General features: G+C 40.3%; 1 protein-coding gene across 1 annotated transcript in view; it reads left to right on the top strand.

Moving 5' to 3' along the window:
* The first annotated feature begins 3,526 nt into the window (after positions 1-3,526).
* Positions 3,527-17,491, top strand: part of tsc22d2 (TSC22 domain family 2) — a 33,633-nt gene continuing 19,668 nt past the window's right edge. Inside the window, exon 1 of the mRNA XM_053870488.1 lies at positions 3,527-5,831. Within this exon, the coding sequence (XP_053726463.1) occupies positions 4,300-5,831 (1,532 nt within the window). The 5' untranslated portion in view covers positions 3,527-4,299. The remainder of the gene's footprint in view (positions 5,832-17,491) is intronic.

Genomic DNA, 17,491 nt, shown 5'->3' with positions numbered 1-17,491 from the left:
CAAGTGTTCCTCAAGGCCAGTTCTTGAAGAATTCACAATGGAGTCGAAAATATCTGTGGGAAAGTGCATACCTCGGTGGTGAAGGGAAAAGTATACCCAGCAAAGTCCCAAAATACCTCAGACTTTAACTTGCTCTGTGGATCCAGTGTACTCTGGTCCATCTGGAAGCAAGCGTGGACGAAATGGGTCACCTGGAACCAGGAGGTAATTTAATTTTATTATATACTTCAGCGCATGCTGAAGTCAAATAAATGATCCAGGTCAACACGAACAAGTGGAGATGTGTTTGTTGGGGCCATTAAGCTCCCAGGGTTGCTCAAGATCCACGTGCATTTTCCATTATTTCAGTTTTAGGCTGGCCAAAGTTGCCCTGAACCAAGCCCTTGTCTCACTTCTCTCCTGGGAAGCCTGTTTTTAGCGAGTGATGACTGATGTTTGGTCAGTCTGTTTGTTGATGATGCACTTTGGGCCCACACTGCTTTGCTAAAGGCCAGAGGTCTCTCAGGTTGAGCTGCTGAAAGTGACCACTGGCCAGAACCCCTGGCCCCCGAAATACAGCCAGCACAACGCTGGTCTTGTAACTGCGGTGGAGAAATGAAAGTGGACCCAGCACGTCGGACTGTTAAGCGCCACAGCTCAGCCTGGCAGTCTTCAGCCTCAGACCAGAGTAAATAAACACAAACAGCTACACAAACACTTTGCCCGTACCGGGAAAGCCCACGCACGGTTTGCTACCAGAGAAGTGAGACTAAGTATAGAGGGCTTGGCGGACGTGATGTCGCAATATTTTTACAGCATATTTTTTAAGTCCCGGGGTTTGGGGTAATCCGAAAACAATGAACGGCGAGTATTGCTGTAGAATTGCGGATTACATCGCCGGCAGACTCATTAATCTATTCGGCTCACTTGTTTACCGACTTAATACTCAAATAACGAAGACAGGTTCGTATAACTTGAGCCTGGTCTGCTGATCTCCACTGCTGTTGTTACTGTTTGCAATACACAATAAAATAATTGTAGTTTCACATTTGGTCAGGCGGTCCATGATGAAGATCAGCAGCACCGAAATACAATCTGATAACAGGATTTGAGAGCATTCGATAAACATCTACAAAGCAGGGTCTCAAAATTGCATAAGTGAATCTGATTGAAGATATTATATAACAATGTAATCAAATTTTTGGTTGCTCACCCCAGGGCAAGGACAACCCCATGCAAACATTATGAGATTGTCGGAAAGGAAACTAAAAGAATTGGACCTGGCAATGCATTTTATTACTGTTGGTGAAAGCGTAAATACAAAATGGTAGAAAAAAACAGATTAAAAAAGTAAATAAAACTCAACAGTTCATATTGTTTATTATGCCTTAAGTTTGGGTCCATTGAAAAAATATCTTGCTTGTACTGTCTTTGTAATCGCTTGTTTGCAAAGATGCAAATCACATCACACAGAAAGTGGGATATCTGACTAGTGTCTGACAACAATACGAGCATAGCGGTGGTGTCCGAAGAAGTTTTAAAACTTGGCATGGATTACAAGATGTTAATCATAATTTATTTATGACAGACCGATTTTTTAGAGCATCAATTCATCATTTCTATAATGTGATGTCATCACCAAAACATCCATGATGAAGGATGGACAGAAAATTAAAGTAAAAAAGAAAATAAAAAACTGTATGCTTTAAGCAGCAAATCATTCATATTTGAATATTATTGTTTAAAGCAGTCAAATAAAAATGTTAATGAAAAAAGTATTTTGAATAATAACATTGACAAATGATTGAGGCATTTTCAGTATCTCCATGGAACAAAAATAATTTGATTTTGTAAAGATAACTCTTTATGAAATCTTAAATGTGTTGGCTAAATTTCGTCATATGTGACTGGGAGAGTATTGTGCAGACATGACTACCTGCTGCACAATAAAAACGTCTAACACATCCACAGTGTGAGATTACAATCCACAGTTTGACACATCGAGTTCAGTAACTTCAGTGCTGACTTGGCATCTGAATCATGGTCACATGAATGCTGCACGAGTTGTGAAATCACTTGAGCAACACCTTCAAGTGTCAATACAAATTGTCCTTGATATTTCTGTTTTTAATGCTCATACATTTCCATTCACATCTCCCATCAAAGGACTAAATAATGTACTTAATAATATAATAACATCTATGTGAAAGGCGGAGAGTTTTTTCAACCCTGGGACTTCACAACACATGTGGCATATGAAGAATTTCCTGTTTCCTGGAGAGGGATGGATGTGAAATGTAGGCACTATGAAAACAAAGTTAATGTCAGGAGCTGGTTTGTGCTAATAAGATTGTTTAGAGCTGAAAGAAAATGTGTTTAGCTATTACATGCTTGAATAATTGTATTAATAATGATAATAAAAATGTATATGGCCAATTTAAATTCAGAGACAATTAATATCCGCCAATTATACATTTCAAGTATGTAAAAAAAGCCTAGTATGGACACAAATATAAAATGTGCATCACAAAAACTATAACTAGAAGGCACACCACTTGAGCAGTGGACTACTCTCTTCTAAGAGCTCCTTTGCCTTTGAGCTGTGTAAGAATTACATGACAGATTAGGTGAGCATTTTCCATCAAATACTTTTCTATCGTCTCAAGTAGTAAGGAACACTCCTGCAGAAATAACTTACATTCATTACATTACAGTTTTTGGTTTCAAGAAAAAAAAATCACAAAATGTTTAAACATTCACAGTGTGTTCATTATTTAATAAACTGTCCCTTTTTTGTGTGTATGGTGTGTTTATTTTATGAATACATAATCCATTTTCTTGTCTACCCTTTCATGAAAAAAAAAATAAAATATGTTGCTGTTTCAATGAATTTTCATAATTTTCAAACATTTGTTTACAATTTCGGTCGACTATGAATCACTGTTGATTTATAAATATTGCGCAATCATTTCATTCTGTTCAACATAAAAAAATGAAAACAAAAAACAATTATGTCATATTCATCTACATATAAAGTGAGATCTTGCTTGTTACAAATACATAAAAGGCTTCAAATGACCAAAGTTTCAGGAAACATGTCTCTACCAAAATAATGATAATAATGAAATAATCACAAATACTTCGTATTGTGCGTCCACAACCCATTTTCATGAGTCACATGACGGGCCTACTATGAAGTACTTCATTCATGACTTATGTTTCAACACCTCCCGCTGTGACTCAAAGGATGTGAATAACAAGCAGCTTTTCCGACTCAAATCTCTCAGACTTTTCAATCCGGAAACTGCATTTGCGTCACAAAGCAACTAGTGTTCGGTTTTGTCAAAAGTAATTAGAAGATTAAACAGGAGAATTTTAAATGGCAATTATAATTAAAGATTTCTGAGCAAGAGATGTTTGTCAAAACGGACTTTAAAAAAACAGTGAATGAAAATTGTTATTTAAACATTTTTAAAGGCTGCTCAAGTTAACCGGAAATGACGATTGCGCTCCCAACGTTTCTTATTTTGCATTTTATTTTGATCCAGCCCCGAAATCACTTTAACACTCATAATCGGTATGTATAAACACGTATGTTTAACATTGTGCTTATTTTTAAACTTCAATTTCAAATACGGAAAGAAATGGGACTTGACCTTAATACCCAGAATGCAACGCTCTCTTGCCATCTTGTCGGGTGGGTTGCGTTAGCAGAGCGGCAGGCAGTTAGCTGCCCGTTAGCTCGCCGTCACTGTGGTAAAGTGCTTTCATGTCAGCCAGAAGAGAGCTTTCCGTACCTCCCGAGGCTGAGCTACAACGACTTCCACGCGTTTGACCCCTCTACCTTTGGAGTACAACTTTTATTTCACCTGCTGAAGGATTTGTTTACATCATGGTATCGCGCGTGCTGTTCCCAAGCCAAGGAAAAGTAGCTCTCATCAGCTAACTCGGCTAGTCGGGAAGAAGTCCTCAGAAGTGTGGGGCAGGCAACCGGGCCCGCCTCGGACTGAAGGACCGGTGGAAACTGCTTGACAAGAACTTTGGCGAGAAGTAACTTCCGAAGCTGGACGACACGGGTCTGCGTATCTGTTTGTGAAGAGTGAAGAGAGTTGCTGCATTCGTGTTCGGGCTGAGGAAGAACGTCCCGGGAGTTTTGGAGGATCTGGCCTCGGATTGTGACACTTTTGCCGTCAAGAGAGAGGAAGAGGAACGGTATGGAAATGCCATGTGATTATCTTTGTTATATCCTCCTGCTGTGAAACACGTAAGACGTTTAGTCTCGCACTCGCGTTCGTCTGGAAAACTACTTAGATCGCCGACATGTCTAAAATGCCTGCGAAAAAGAAGAGTTGTTTCCAGATCACGAGTGTCACACAGGCTCAGGTGGCCGCCAGCAGCATCACGGAAGACACCGAGAGCCTGGACGACCCGGACGAGTCCCGGACAGAGGACGTGTCATCGGAAATATTTGACGTCTCTCGTGCTGAGCTGGGCGTGTGTGACAGAAGTTCATCCGAGGAAACGTTAAACAACGTGGGGGAGTCGCAAGAGATCCAGGCTCATCTGACAGGTCCTGTCAACGGGGGGCCTTCTTACAAAAGTGTAGGCTCAAGTCGTGTTGCTGCGCACAACTTGGGAGGAAGTGTGTCTGTGCCAGCTGCAACTCAACCTTTTGTTCCGAGCTCTGTCAGCCACCCATTAACATCCATCAGTACAACCCCTTCTGCCAGTGTGACACACACAGTCCCTGCGAGCACCAGCTGTAGTTCTCGATTCAGGGTCATTAAACTTGACCATAGCACTGGAGAGCCTTTTCGCCGTGGCAGGTGGACATGCACGGAATTCTACGAGAAAGACTCAGATTCAAATGTTAATCGGACTATAGATAGCATAAAGCCAACTTTAATCCCGAACCACAGCATGGACCGAGATATTGGGCTGGGGACCACCAGTAATTCTGTGGTCACGACAAGTGCATTCTCTTCGCATTCTTTGGAGGGCACTGCAGACAGTGGCTACTCCGTTGCACATCTCTCCAATGCTCACCCGTCAGAGTCCCTGCATAAAGGTTACAGTTTGGTCTCTCACATTGGGAATGGAGCAAGTGCCTTCCAACCGACAGGGTATACTGATTCGTCACCGCAGCAGGGCAATATGCAACCTGTTGCCTCTCAGAACTTCCTCTCTAACAATGTAAACGGTGTGCACCAAGGTGCCATGCAGCAGAAGTCACCCATGATGCCTCCAGTCACGCAAACACTCCCGTTTGCATATTCTACTCAGCCAACTGGCCTCGCAACTGGCCAGCAGGACTTTCGTCAGCAGCACTTTGTTTCAAATACTCAAAACCTTCCAGTGACATCACATACTGCGGGGCCCTCGTCATTCGTGCCCTCTGGTTCAGTTTCCAAGCCCTCCATGCATCACATGGGTAATGCATCCACGATTGTTCCTGGACACCCGGGAACTGGCCACCAGCATCCTGCTAGCCCAAGCCAGCCTTCAGGAGGGTTAACCATTGCCCCCACACATTCTGTCGCCACCACCAGCTCCCATAGCGGTATGCCGAACGTGCCTGCCACAGTGCCCAGTACCACCAACACCACTAAGGGGGTGCCAAGTCAAGCGCTTGGCACGGCCGGAAATCTCCAACCCCAGGGAGCACAAGGAGGGTTGAACACGAGCCTTCACGCTGAAGACGGTAGGCAGAAGTTGGACACTCTACCTCAGTCCAGTGTCGTCCCCGGGAAAGATGCTGTGAAGCCTTTCATCACGGAGGGTCTCAACCTGCCCAGCCCTGCTGTCAACAGCCTGTTCAACATCCACATTGCCATGGATGGTGATGAAGACAGGTAAGAAGAGAGCCCTTTAAATCTGATAAAAATGCAAATAAAACGTAAAACAGTGTTGGTAGCTCTTTAAATGATTTATAAAAGTATAAAGTAAAGTTTGTCCTTTGGATTGGGAAGTGCCCATCATATCAAACATTCCTATCGCATTCTGCAGCCGTGTGGTCATACTTTACAGTCGCATAAGAATTCCCTTCCTGTCGCAACAGCCAAAAGTAGAAGCGCTGTAAGTAGAAATATTTGCATCTGACTGATGAATAAACTTATGGGTTCAGAGTTCCTCTCAGCCTGGTCCATTAAAAGTCATTGTAATTGGAATAAGTTGCTCAATTGACGTCTCTAAACTGACCGTTCATATTAAGACTCATGCAGACTCCTCCTTCCAACCTCCATCCTGTCAGGCTGGGTGCTTAACTAGCAGTGTAAGTAGTTACAACACCCACAGAAGCTGTGTTTTTTAGCCCAGGGGGAAGTTATTCCCTTCACATAGGGGGGCGGGGGGGAAACTTTCTTCTATTCCCTTGTCTGTTGACGGTTGATAAACTTGCCGAGGGCAATCAGCCCAGCCTTCTCTCCCAAATCTCAAACCTTGTAAATAGGGACTTCTTTCTTGCCTTCTGTGCTCCTAACATACACACAACAGCTATTTTTAGGGTCTGTTGAACAGCGCTGGCACAGCTTGAGATGAAGCGTTGCTGCTCTTTACCATTCCAGCCGAGTAGAGGAGTTAAAGGGGCGATGTCTGAGCCGACACTGACCCAAGTTGGAATCAGTCTTCCACTGAGAGACCTGCATTGTTCTGTAGTTGTGTGTTCCCCTCTGTTGGTCAGTGTTTGATCCAGCCCTGTGATGGTTTATTAAAAAGAGGATAAGATTTGTGTGCTTTGGAAATCGGGTATAGATTTATTTATTTTTTTTGCCTGAACTCCAATGTTGGCGATACTCTGCTGATAATTGTGCAAAGATCGGAAACGGTGTGCTGCTCAGACAGGGAGACCTGTTGTGTTGTGATGGAGATGTCAGGGAGGTATGTTGATGGTCTGCTGACCTGTAATTATGTTTCCACCACATTCTTGTTTAGTTCATTTTAAGTCTTAAAGTAGCACTGCATTGTTTAATAACATTTGTTTCTGATCTCCAGCACAATGTACACCACACAATCCACCAATTATTTGTAAAGAGGAGTGCTTTTCTGCTTTCTGACATCAGGAATAGACTGAATTCTGACAAAAAGAAAACTTGAGCAAGAACAAAGACAAATATGTTTTTCATCTGTGTGTGCTTTATAACACCATTCACTCTGTTTTCGTTTTTATTTTGTTTTTGCTGTTGTTTGTGGGTTCTTTTATTTTATTTACTTATTTATTTACTTATTTATTTATTTATCTTTATATTTTATTTTATTTTTTTGACAGCACTTTATTCTGAAGCACTTTCCTAGTTGGTGGGATCTCCACTGGCCGTGGCAATAAATTAGATTCTGATTCTGATTTTAAATCAGGTGCATGCGAACTGCGATCAAAAAGTGATCTCCAAAGCGTTTTATTTTCATTTGAAAGTGGAGACAGGCTTCAGTACGACAAACTGATCGACCAAAAGTTCTAAAACGAGAAGGATGATGTGTTGCTTGATGTGTTGATGCTGGTCACATCTGCCAGTAGCCCCATGGAGGATCGTGGGGTTTTGGCAGGAAGTACAGAGAGACAGTTAAAATAGAAAATATGACTCGTGCAGATCACACGGGGCTAATAAAATTGGCACACTTGGATGAAATGGCTAGCGGACATGCTAAAACACACTTCTTTGCCTTTTAAGACAATAGACACAGTTAGTTTCTCTGGATATTCTGTAATTGGCACCATCTACAGTGTGCGGTTTTGTCATCAACCCCAGTATTCTTTGTGGGATTATATGAATGAGCATTGTGACGTTACGCCTCTTTATGTCAAGAAGTCAACAGATCGAATAGGGATGTCTTGTCTAAGCTTTTTTTTTAAAAAAAGTGGATCACTCTGAGATGGAGAGTTCTTTCACCCCTTCATCCTGCTAACATGTTAACTCTTACAACAAGGAAGACGATAATCCGTCCCCATTGCTCGGCTAATTCAGGGCTTCCAATGGAATGTGAATTTAGTGTTGATAATTTTGACCATTGACACTGTGATTCAAATCTAAAAAAACAAAACAATACCACATTCACATCAAAGTTGTATGATATGATGATATGGGAAAAATTGTGGTCACAATTATTATGATTCATACGGAAATTGAAATTATTCAAAATAATTATTCATTGATTTCTGAATATACTGAACTTTATAACTTGATTGGATATTTAATTGGTTAAAATAAAGTGAAAGTCTCAACTGTTCACTGTTTCTGTCGGTGTGTAAATGTCAGTTGTACAGCATTGTCAGCCCACTGTTTCCAACTGTGTTGGGGCTACTATGCTAATGCAGCAAGACTCTTAGCTTTCTTACTTGAACACGTGCTTTGCCAGATTCGCTGATTGTGAGAACATCACAACACCACCTGTCTGCCGGGCATGTTTACTAAATGGTTTTACATTTTGGTGTTGCGATGCCTCTAGGCTCCTCCACGCTGAGAAAGGGTTGGATTTTAACGGTAAAGGTGTGACAACAAACACACTACTACTGTATGGTAACTTGCTACTTTAGCATGGACACCACATTTGCTTTGCCTCATTTGGATTGATGGATGGAGCTCATTGCCATCATTTCATTTGCACCTTTTACATACGTTGTTCCATAAGGAAATTCTTTAAGTTACGTGCACATAAATTCTATTCCGACTCTTTGGCTTACCTCAAATATCAGATCGTAAAAGGAGACTGAGGGTCTCAAAATGGAATTGGCACTCTGAGACATCATTCCAACTGTCATCAGCTGTAATTAACGTGCTTGTTAAAGCCTATGTTTTGCGTTAAAAAAAAAAAATCAGCAGTGCAAGAGAGACGCTTAACTATACATCTCTTAAACTTGCACACGCATGCAAATGTGTGCCTGCATGTGTATAAAATCTCCCTCAGTTTTTTTTAGTTTTGCAGGGCCTGAAAATCATTTGGTTTTCCCTCAGCTTGAAATGGTTTGCTTCTTACACAGCATGCTCTGTCTTTGCCAAATACAGTGATGGGGGATGCCCCTGAGACTGTTTCATTTATTAGCCTCTTCCTAACTCAATACATCTGCCGAGGCCAATCACCCTTTGGAGTTTTGCTCCGAGTCTGCTTGACTGTCAGGCGAACATCATAATGTATACTGGAGGATATATGAATCCAAGACATGGATACCATTTTCATAGCTGTGTTTGAACTTGGCACTATGCTTGCTTTGGCTCAATGGTGTCCACATCTTATTGTAATATTCAAGGTAGACAATCTTTGTGAATTGTCTCAAAGATATTTGTGAAGTGTTTAGTTGCTAATTGTGCCCTTCTCTTAGCATACAACTTTTCCTGGCGTTGCAAGACTTTTTGTGCCCTTTCTTTGCTTTGTTTTGCAGAGAGAGTTGACAGAGCACAAGTTTACATGGAAGGTGGTTCCCACATACTTGTGTGTCATACATCTGCGTGTGACAGTTTGTTGTGTGATGGGAGGGGTCAGTCCAACCAAGTTTTATTATCATGGCTTGATAAAGTTTTAATTACCAGTTTATTATTGAACTCCTGTCAAATCTATCACACCCATAAGTAGGTCTTTTTGCATGGAAATTAAAACACAACCTAATACAAAGGCAGTTTTTCTACTTCCAGTATTCATGTAGGCAGGTGTCCGGAAGTGTTGTGTAGGTCTGAACCGTGTTGAACGTGAGCATCAACTACTATGCTAGTTGAAACAGAAGATGTCTCATTTTAATAGAGTTCAGTAGTTGTTCCAATTATGATGGTTATTTGCAAAGGTTATTGTATTGAACAAGCTAGTGTGCTTCTGAGTGAAATCATATACATATTACTGGGACTGGTACATATCATGTTCCATATCATGTTCAGCTTGGTGGGAAATCAGCTAAAGTCTTGATGCATTGTGCTTAATGGCTCTTGGTGTGCTTCTTTTCTGCACCACATTATTATTTTTCCTTGACACTTTTCCCCTGAAGAGGATTAGCTCTGTGAGGCCACTGGATTTCTACAAGATTTATGAGCAGTCGAGATCATAAGTTCTGTGTAAACAACTCCTCTTGAGGACGAAACGAATGATAGTGTTTTATGTGAAGTTGCTTATGAAGCCAAGAAGAGAGTGCTCATCTAGTTGTGAAAAAAGCGAAACTTCTTGTAACGCTTCACTTCGCAAATGTGAGTGCAGTCTTGGTTCCTTTTTTTTTTTTTTTTTTTTTTTTTTTTTAAATAAGCCTTTTAAGATAAGGTTATTTTTGATATTGAAATTGGTTCTGTGGAATACATGTCAGGTTGGCTCCTGGCTCAGTTGAGATGTTTGTGTAAATATGCTAAGCAGTTATTCTGGTAGTTGAGGGTTCCATGGAAAACTGCAAAAAGAAGTATTTCTATCATGGCTCAATGAATGCAATGTGTCATGCCTGCGTGCCTGTGTTGGAAGCACCACATGAACTAGAGGTTGTCAGCTGAGATGTTACACACGTGGATTCATGTTTTTTCTGTTGGAAACTCAGGCCCCTGTAGCCTCTGTGGTTAATGCATTTAACTTGCATCCGCCACATGAAAAACAAATGACATGATAAATATAACTTGTATTCAATATCTACACTTCACTCCCCACTGCACGTGACAATGAACATAAAGACAAGCTTAACTTGATAATAAGTAGCCAATTTTGTAAACAGCCAAAATTTTGATCAAAATAACCTGGGTTAAAATTAGAAATAAGACAAAGAATGGCAAGAAACAATGATAACAAATGTCTCTAAACTCAATATTCTTTATTTGGATAAACAGGATCATTGATGGTATACCTCATGACTGTGGGTCAGTCGCTTTGCAAGGGTCACAGACCTTAGTAGCCATTACATACATCACTCAGAAATTTGAAGTTGAGCGAATGTTTTCACTAGCAGTGAGCAGTTTGTGTCTTTAATGGAAGTTTAGGGGATGAAGTGACTGATTAATTACCAGTCTTTTCTTTCCTCACTGAAAGTAAATCCTCTTATTGAAATCATTTCTTTGTGTGGGCCCTAAAAACCAACCCACCGAACCTGACTCAGTTGTTGAGAAGCACCTTAGAAAAATAGACTGTGGTTTCATTTGTTATGTGCCGAAGTGTTCGAAGTTGTTTTTGTTTGTGGTAGTTTTAAGAACCAACTATAATGAAAGAAAATTGCGCTTTGCTGTATTCTGGCATTTGCTGCCTGTAGGGCCAATAAATGAAAGTTGCGGAGTTTTATGGCACATGAGCCAGCTTCCATTGTTGGCTGAAAATAAGCGTGTTCACTATTTGTAGTGTTGCGCCTCCAAGCCTCTCTCCATTTTCTTCTGCTGGCAGTTTGACAAGGGGGAGGGTAGAGTTGGATGCAGAGTCAAGTTTGGGCCGGGGTGTGTGTGCGTGTTGGGGGTTGTAGTCGGATTGCTGTGCTGCCTAGAAACGAGGGGCGTGAGCAGCTTATTTTCCACAGCTGACTTGCCTGAACTGCCAGGGGACAAATTCCAGGAGCCCTGAAAGGCTGTGATTGTAGGATGCCCCGGGCTGAGGCATGAGCCACTCTTTTTTTTTTTTTTTTTTTTTTTTTTTTTTTGTTCTTTGTGGTTGATCGTTTCTTTTTTTCCTGTAAAGCTGGGGTACTCTCTGAGGTCTCTCTTAATGACCCGGTTGTTTTTTTATTGGTCTTGAAACTACTACTGATGCTCATTGTCTTGCTTTCACAAACCTTTCTTTTTTCTTGAATTACTCCTTATGTCCATACTTGCATTTCTGTTTTTCTCTCCCCTTAAGATTTTAAAGGGGAAGTGTGGGTGCTGAGCAATCCCTTACAGTTATTTACGAGCAAAATAAAGAAAACTAGAGATTGTTGGTAATGATGCCCCCTGGAGCTGAGCTTAAACAACCCGGCCTGAAATGACTTTTAACAATATAGAAGTCAGACAAGGCCATTCTCCAGCATGTAATTAAGGAAAGTGGAGCTGAGAAACTGTTTGAGGCAGAAGCCTTGTTAGAACACGTTGAGGGGCCAGTGGTGAGTGATTTACATTTTAGATATTTGACTGCAAATTGAAGGCATTATTGACTAATTATGCAGTGCATTATTGGTCAATAAGTGACAACTTGGCAGTTTCTACCATCCTCACCACAACCTTAATAAACTGTTGTATCCCCAGACCTGTGAGTTAAGACTTCTACAAGTATGTGAGGTGTGTAAATTGGTTTTGCATTTTGTCCTTTTTGAAATGCTATGAAAACAGAAGAGGTTCCTGTCCTTTTTGGAAAGCTTGAATACTTAAACAAGTATTGGAGCTCTCATCAGATCATTCTAAAAGCTGTTGAGAGTCCCTTGCTAGTCTGTACTTGCTACCTGGACATCTTGAGTGATGTGACATTTTTATGACTTCACTGTGATCAGGTATTTGCTGGTAAAACATTTTCATTGTGAAGTCATCCATTTAAAATTTGTACCACATATTGCAAAGCTGGAAAAGGACATGATCTGAGAATGGTCTGTAATAATATCTTGAGCATTTTAAAAGCCTTATAGACATCATATTACACCTTAGTTAAACACCTATTCTCAGTCTGCTGATAGGAAATACATGTCACAACTATCTACTATTAATGTAATGTCTACTAATATAGGTGGCGTTCTAGTGTAAAGGTTTGAGGTTGGTTTCCGCCCATCTCGCGTTGTATTTTGTCTGAAGCGAGGGTGGATTATGAAATATGAGGACCACGTTCCGTATGGTGAATATGAAGTGGGGCCATCAAGCCAAGACGGAAGAACAGTGGTCTTAAATTTAACTTGGATTTTGTTACTACAATCTAACTCTTAAGACAGGAAATTAATATGAATTTATGAATATGTAATTTGATTAGTGATATAGTTTTGCTATTTTATATACATTTAAAGATTCTTTTTATCTGCACTTTATTTTTGATATCTTATATTCATTTTTTTATTTTGCGGGACAAGACATCATCTTTAATATGAGCATTGCACTTTTAAAATTATTTTATTTAATTTATTAACACAATTTATTAGCCATTTATAGCTGTGGAGGAAGAAAAACAGGACGAAAAAGGTATTCAAAAGGCCGCATGTGGCAACTGGACCGCACTTTGCCCACATCTAGTCAAAATAAAGTCCTCTTGATGCTCAGTCTCTCAAAGATCTTGCTTGTGTTTGGTGATTCTTGTTCAACTTTGTGTCTTGGTAGGTCTCGGTCAGACATTTTCAGTTCTATTTTTCAAGTTTTACATCCTCCGTCACAGTTTGCTGTTTTGGTTCACATTTGTCTCACTTGATGCTCTCCTTGTAAGCTTGTCATCACAGCAAATGCATTTCTCTACATTAGCCAACCATGCAGTTTCTCTACAAGTGTAAAATGTTGAACTATTGAAAAATATGTTTTGCATAGTTGGTTGAATAGCTTGATCAGTTAATGTAGGTTAAGTTGTTAAGTTGAATGGCATGTTAAAAATGAATGTTAACAGTTTCTCTCGTGTATTTACAATCGACTGACTGTGTTGATCTCTACCCTGAATTATGCTTCCTCTTCCTTTGCTTGTCTTATTCAGATCTAAAATTGGGGAAGCGGAGGCATGCAAAGCTGTGTGGTTTTGAAGTTGGTTTTGCATGATTCCAAACATATTGTTTTGTTGACAATATGTTTGGAATCATACATGGTCTGACTTACACTCCTTTTAAATGATTTGAATCCAGGTGAACGGTGGGAGTCGTACTGTAGGAATTGTTAAACTGCAGCAAAATCCAATCCAGATCAATGAGATGTTTGGTTTTAGCACTCAGCCTTTTCAGTACAATGCCTTTCTGTTGAGAAAAGCTCAACAAGATCAGTGCTCATTCCTCTGGACGTTGCGAAATGGATTATACGGAGGTGTGTTCGTAATAAAAAAATCTCAAAGTTGTAACAAAGATGAGTGAGCATGTTTAGTAGCCATTCAGCATATACTTTTGGGGAAAAGAGGAGGTGGTGTTCAGTGGCGAGGTCGCTCTGGAGCCAGAGATGTCTGAATACTGAGTAATGAGGATGTGTGGAAAGCATGGCTGGCAGCTGCTTTTGTGCCGACAATTCTTCTCCCACTGTTTCGTCTTGCTTTTATTGGGTGTTGTCATCCGATCATTTTTACCCTGGAATAGTCACCCAAGGCTCACTCAGAACTACACCTAATACTGTTTATTACCAGTAGATTGATGTGTAATTGGTTTATCAATAGTAAATATGTTCCCCAATCTGAAGTGTTAACCATCCCTTCTATTTTAGTGATAACATTCCTGTTGTATTTGTTTGTATTAAGTGACTAGCTCCTTACCTTGGCCCCATGGGGCAAATCATGCGTTGCATAGGACACACCTAATGTGTACGGTATGTCAGAAGCTATGGTTTATGACGGGAATCTGCTAGTCTTCATCTGCCTGTAGGTAAAAATGCCTAGGCAACCAGAAAATAACAAATACATTGACATACACTCATGTGAAGTAATAAGCTTTTGAAACTCTGTGCTTATTACTGTGCAGCCAGTTAGATTTACAGCTAAAGGCATCTGTTTTAAATTACAGTAATGTATTTTTTGTTGTGACCTGTTTTCATATAATAACTTGTTAGGTGTGTTATCTGTGTGTTCTTTGAGCTCAGTTTATACATTTTCTATTTTCTCTGCTTCAAAGTGTAGTTTGATTTCAGTGTATAAAAGCATGGAAATGAAGATGGAGGCAAACTCGCATTCAGTTGCTTTTTTTTTTTTTTCAGACCGAAACCTGTCTGAATATTTTTTTCATCTCTATACTTGTGTTGCGTGCCCGCTTGACCTCAGGCAAATCCCCTGCAGAGTGAGAAGTCACTGTTCGCTGGCTGCCGACAAGCTTAGGCATAGGAAAGTCCTCTGGGCCAGCAGCCTTCATTAAGTTCAGTGGGCCATTCACACTTCAGTAAACAATTCTTCACTTTTTATTTAGCAAACTGAGTCAGTGATTTGAAGCTTGCGAGGTGAACTTGAGCATCTGTGCTGGCCTTGTCGCTTCTGGCAGATACAGTCAGCTCCCGCCCAGATGAATGACCCGCTCAGTCTTGTGGATGGTTCTGACTCATCCTGACTCAGGTTCTAACGATGTGGCAAGCCATGCTGGAATGAACACCCTCGATGTATGTGAAAGCTCAGATCAGTGTGACATAGCTTGAGTCATCTACACAGATGCTTTTTTTTTTTTAGACTTTCCCGGAGTCGACACATTCTTTAGCAATTAAAGGGAAAGTACAGTTTTAGTGCTGTTAAAGGTCGTGCCCTTAAGTAACATGTAGCCCGTTGTAAATTCTGGATTACACTTTTACACCTAAATTACACATATTTGGGGTTCCAACTTCTGTCAAGCCACACACACTCACGGCTTCGCTCTGCTATATTAAAGGACTAGGGTACTTCAATGATGATCTACTTACACTTGGGGAGGAGGATGAATGGCTTTGTGGGTCGATAAATACCCGGACGAGGTTGTTTGTTGTTCAGTGAGCAATGGTCAGGGGAACATAATTTCCTGGCTGACAGGAGTACTGTACCCATCTTTACTACTGTTGCGACACGTTATGAGACAAGTTTATGATTGCCAATTCACAGGCAAAATAGTCACACGAAGAAGTCTCCTGTTGTTGTTTTCTTTGAGTTTTACTTTGAAATCGCACTCTATAAGGGCACTTTTTGCGTTAGTTCTTGGTAAATCAAAAATTCTTGGATAATTTAATGTTATTTGGTTGCACATTAAATAGGGAACATATATTACCATATGTTAAATTGTATTTCATATATGTATGATCAGTATATTTGCCAGTTATTATTAATTATGAACTACTGACTAGCACCTTATTACGTGTATATGCCTACGACTACAACACCATAATTACTGATTTTTTTTTTTACAGTAAATAAGCATTAGTTATTAGTTATTAGTTTATAAATGTGTTATTGGGTTTTTGGAAAACGTAATCAACGTCAAATTTGAGCCTCAGTATGGAATGTGGGCCATTTCTGTTTGAGAAGCGGTACAGCTCATTTCTGATCAGGTTGCACGATATATATGTTGTTAAAGTGACGTGCCACGTTTTCACATGCCAGGATTTTTGAATATGTATTTTGAGGTTGTACAGTATTTGACTGATGCTTGTGAGGTTGCAAATTACATTTTTAAAAGAGCAAAACTGATACTTCCAGCCTGTGACTCCTCTTTCAATTTAGTCATTTCAAAGTATGTGTGTGTAAAGGTGTGATGTCACGCGCTGTGTCACATTAGTTGTGGCAGGGACCTGTGCTGTCATTGCACAAAACCTCGCTTGCGTTTTTCTGTTCAGTTGTTGACCTTAAGCGTCATTTCTGAATGGGGAAACTAGCTTACCACCTATGAGTTGCAAACTATCAATTTAAACATTCCAGCTGCAGTTGAGTTACATAACAAATCCATAAACACAGTAACCGACTGTCCTCTTCATGCCTCTCTTTTGAACCACCCACTGATTATGTGTTTATCCAGGTCTATTCATTTCTGTTGAAGCACGGTGAGGATTAAGATCTGAACTGCATTTACAGGCACAATCCCACTTGACACTTTGCTCTTCAACCTATCCTTTTCATTGTTACCCTGTCAGGCATCTGGATTTGATGGACATAGTTGTTGTTCTGTGTATGCTACGTCCTCGATAGAAAGTTGGAACACCTTCAAGACCTTCAGATTACTTCACATGCAACATTTTTGGATAATCTCTTATAATGAAAAGGCAATCCTCACCAATTCGATTATGCAACATATGGATTGCAGTTTGTTCTTGACACTTCCGTTCGTAGTGAAGTGGTGAAACACCACATTAAACTTGAAGACTCTGTGAGGATGTATGTGTGTGACGTGTGATGTATGTGAGGCAGTATCTCCAAGTCATATTTCCAAATGTGCATTTACAACATTGTTATCCACGACTCACCTGTGTTGCATCCATACAACATTCAGCCATGAACGCACCTGGCAGCTACTGACTGCATATTAAAAGCGAATGAGGTGTTTTTCATGATGACATAAAACACCATCTGGTATGACAGAACCAAGTTTTGTTGGTGTATTAAATTACTTGTTTGAAATGTGAATAGTGAAAAATGCCACTTTGATGCAGAACAGTAAAGGATCATCCTGGAAAAAAAAATGCATCGTATTGTGTACACATTAACACAATGAAAGTTTCTTCATATTTTCTCCTGTCCACTCCCAAAACCTGTCGCATAAATTTACAGCGCACACACACTCAGCCATTATTGTTTAGCCATTGTCCGCACTGGTTCTAATTACATACACGCCTATGTGTGTTGTGTGTTGGGGTGTGCACAGCTTGATTTCCACCGTGTTTCTTCTCAAGTGACACTTCATGATGTATTGAAAATCAGAGTTTTGTTTGCATGTTGGATCGCATCTCGCCATGGTTACTTGCTGTCCTGTTTGTCTTTATTATAGACATGTATGGTGTAATGACAC

This window comes from Synchiropus splendidus, chromosome 1 (genome assembly GCF_027744825.2).
Source record: "Synchiropus splendidus isolate RoL2022-P1 chromosome 1, RoL_Sspl_1.0, whole genome shotgun sequence".
NCBI classification, from domain to species: domain Eukaryota; kingdom Metazoa; phylum Chordata; class Actinopteri; order Syngnathiformes; family Callionymidae; genus Synchiropus; species Synchiropus splendidus.
Note: the sequence above shows the minus strand (reverse complement) of the source record. Positions and strands in the feature narration are given on the sequence as shown.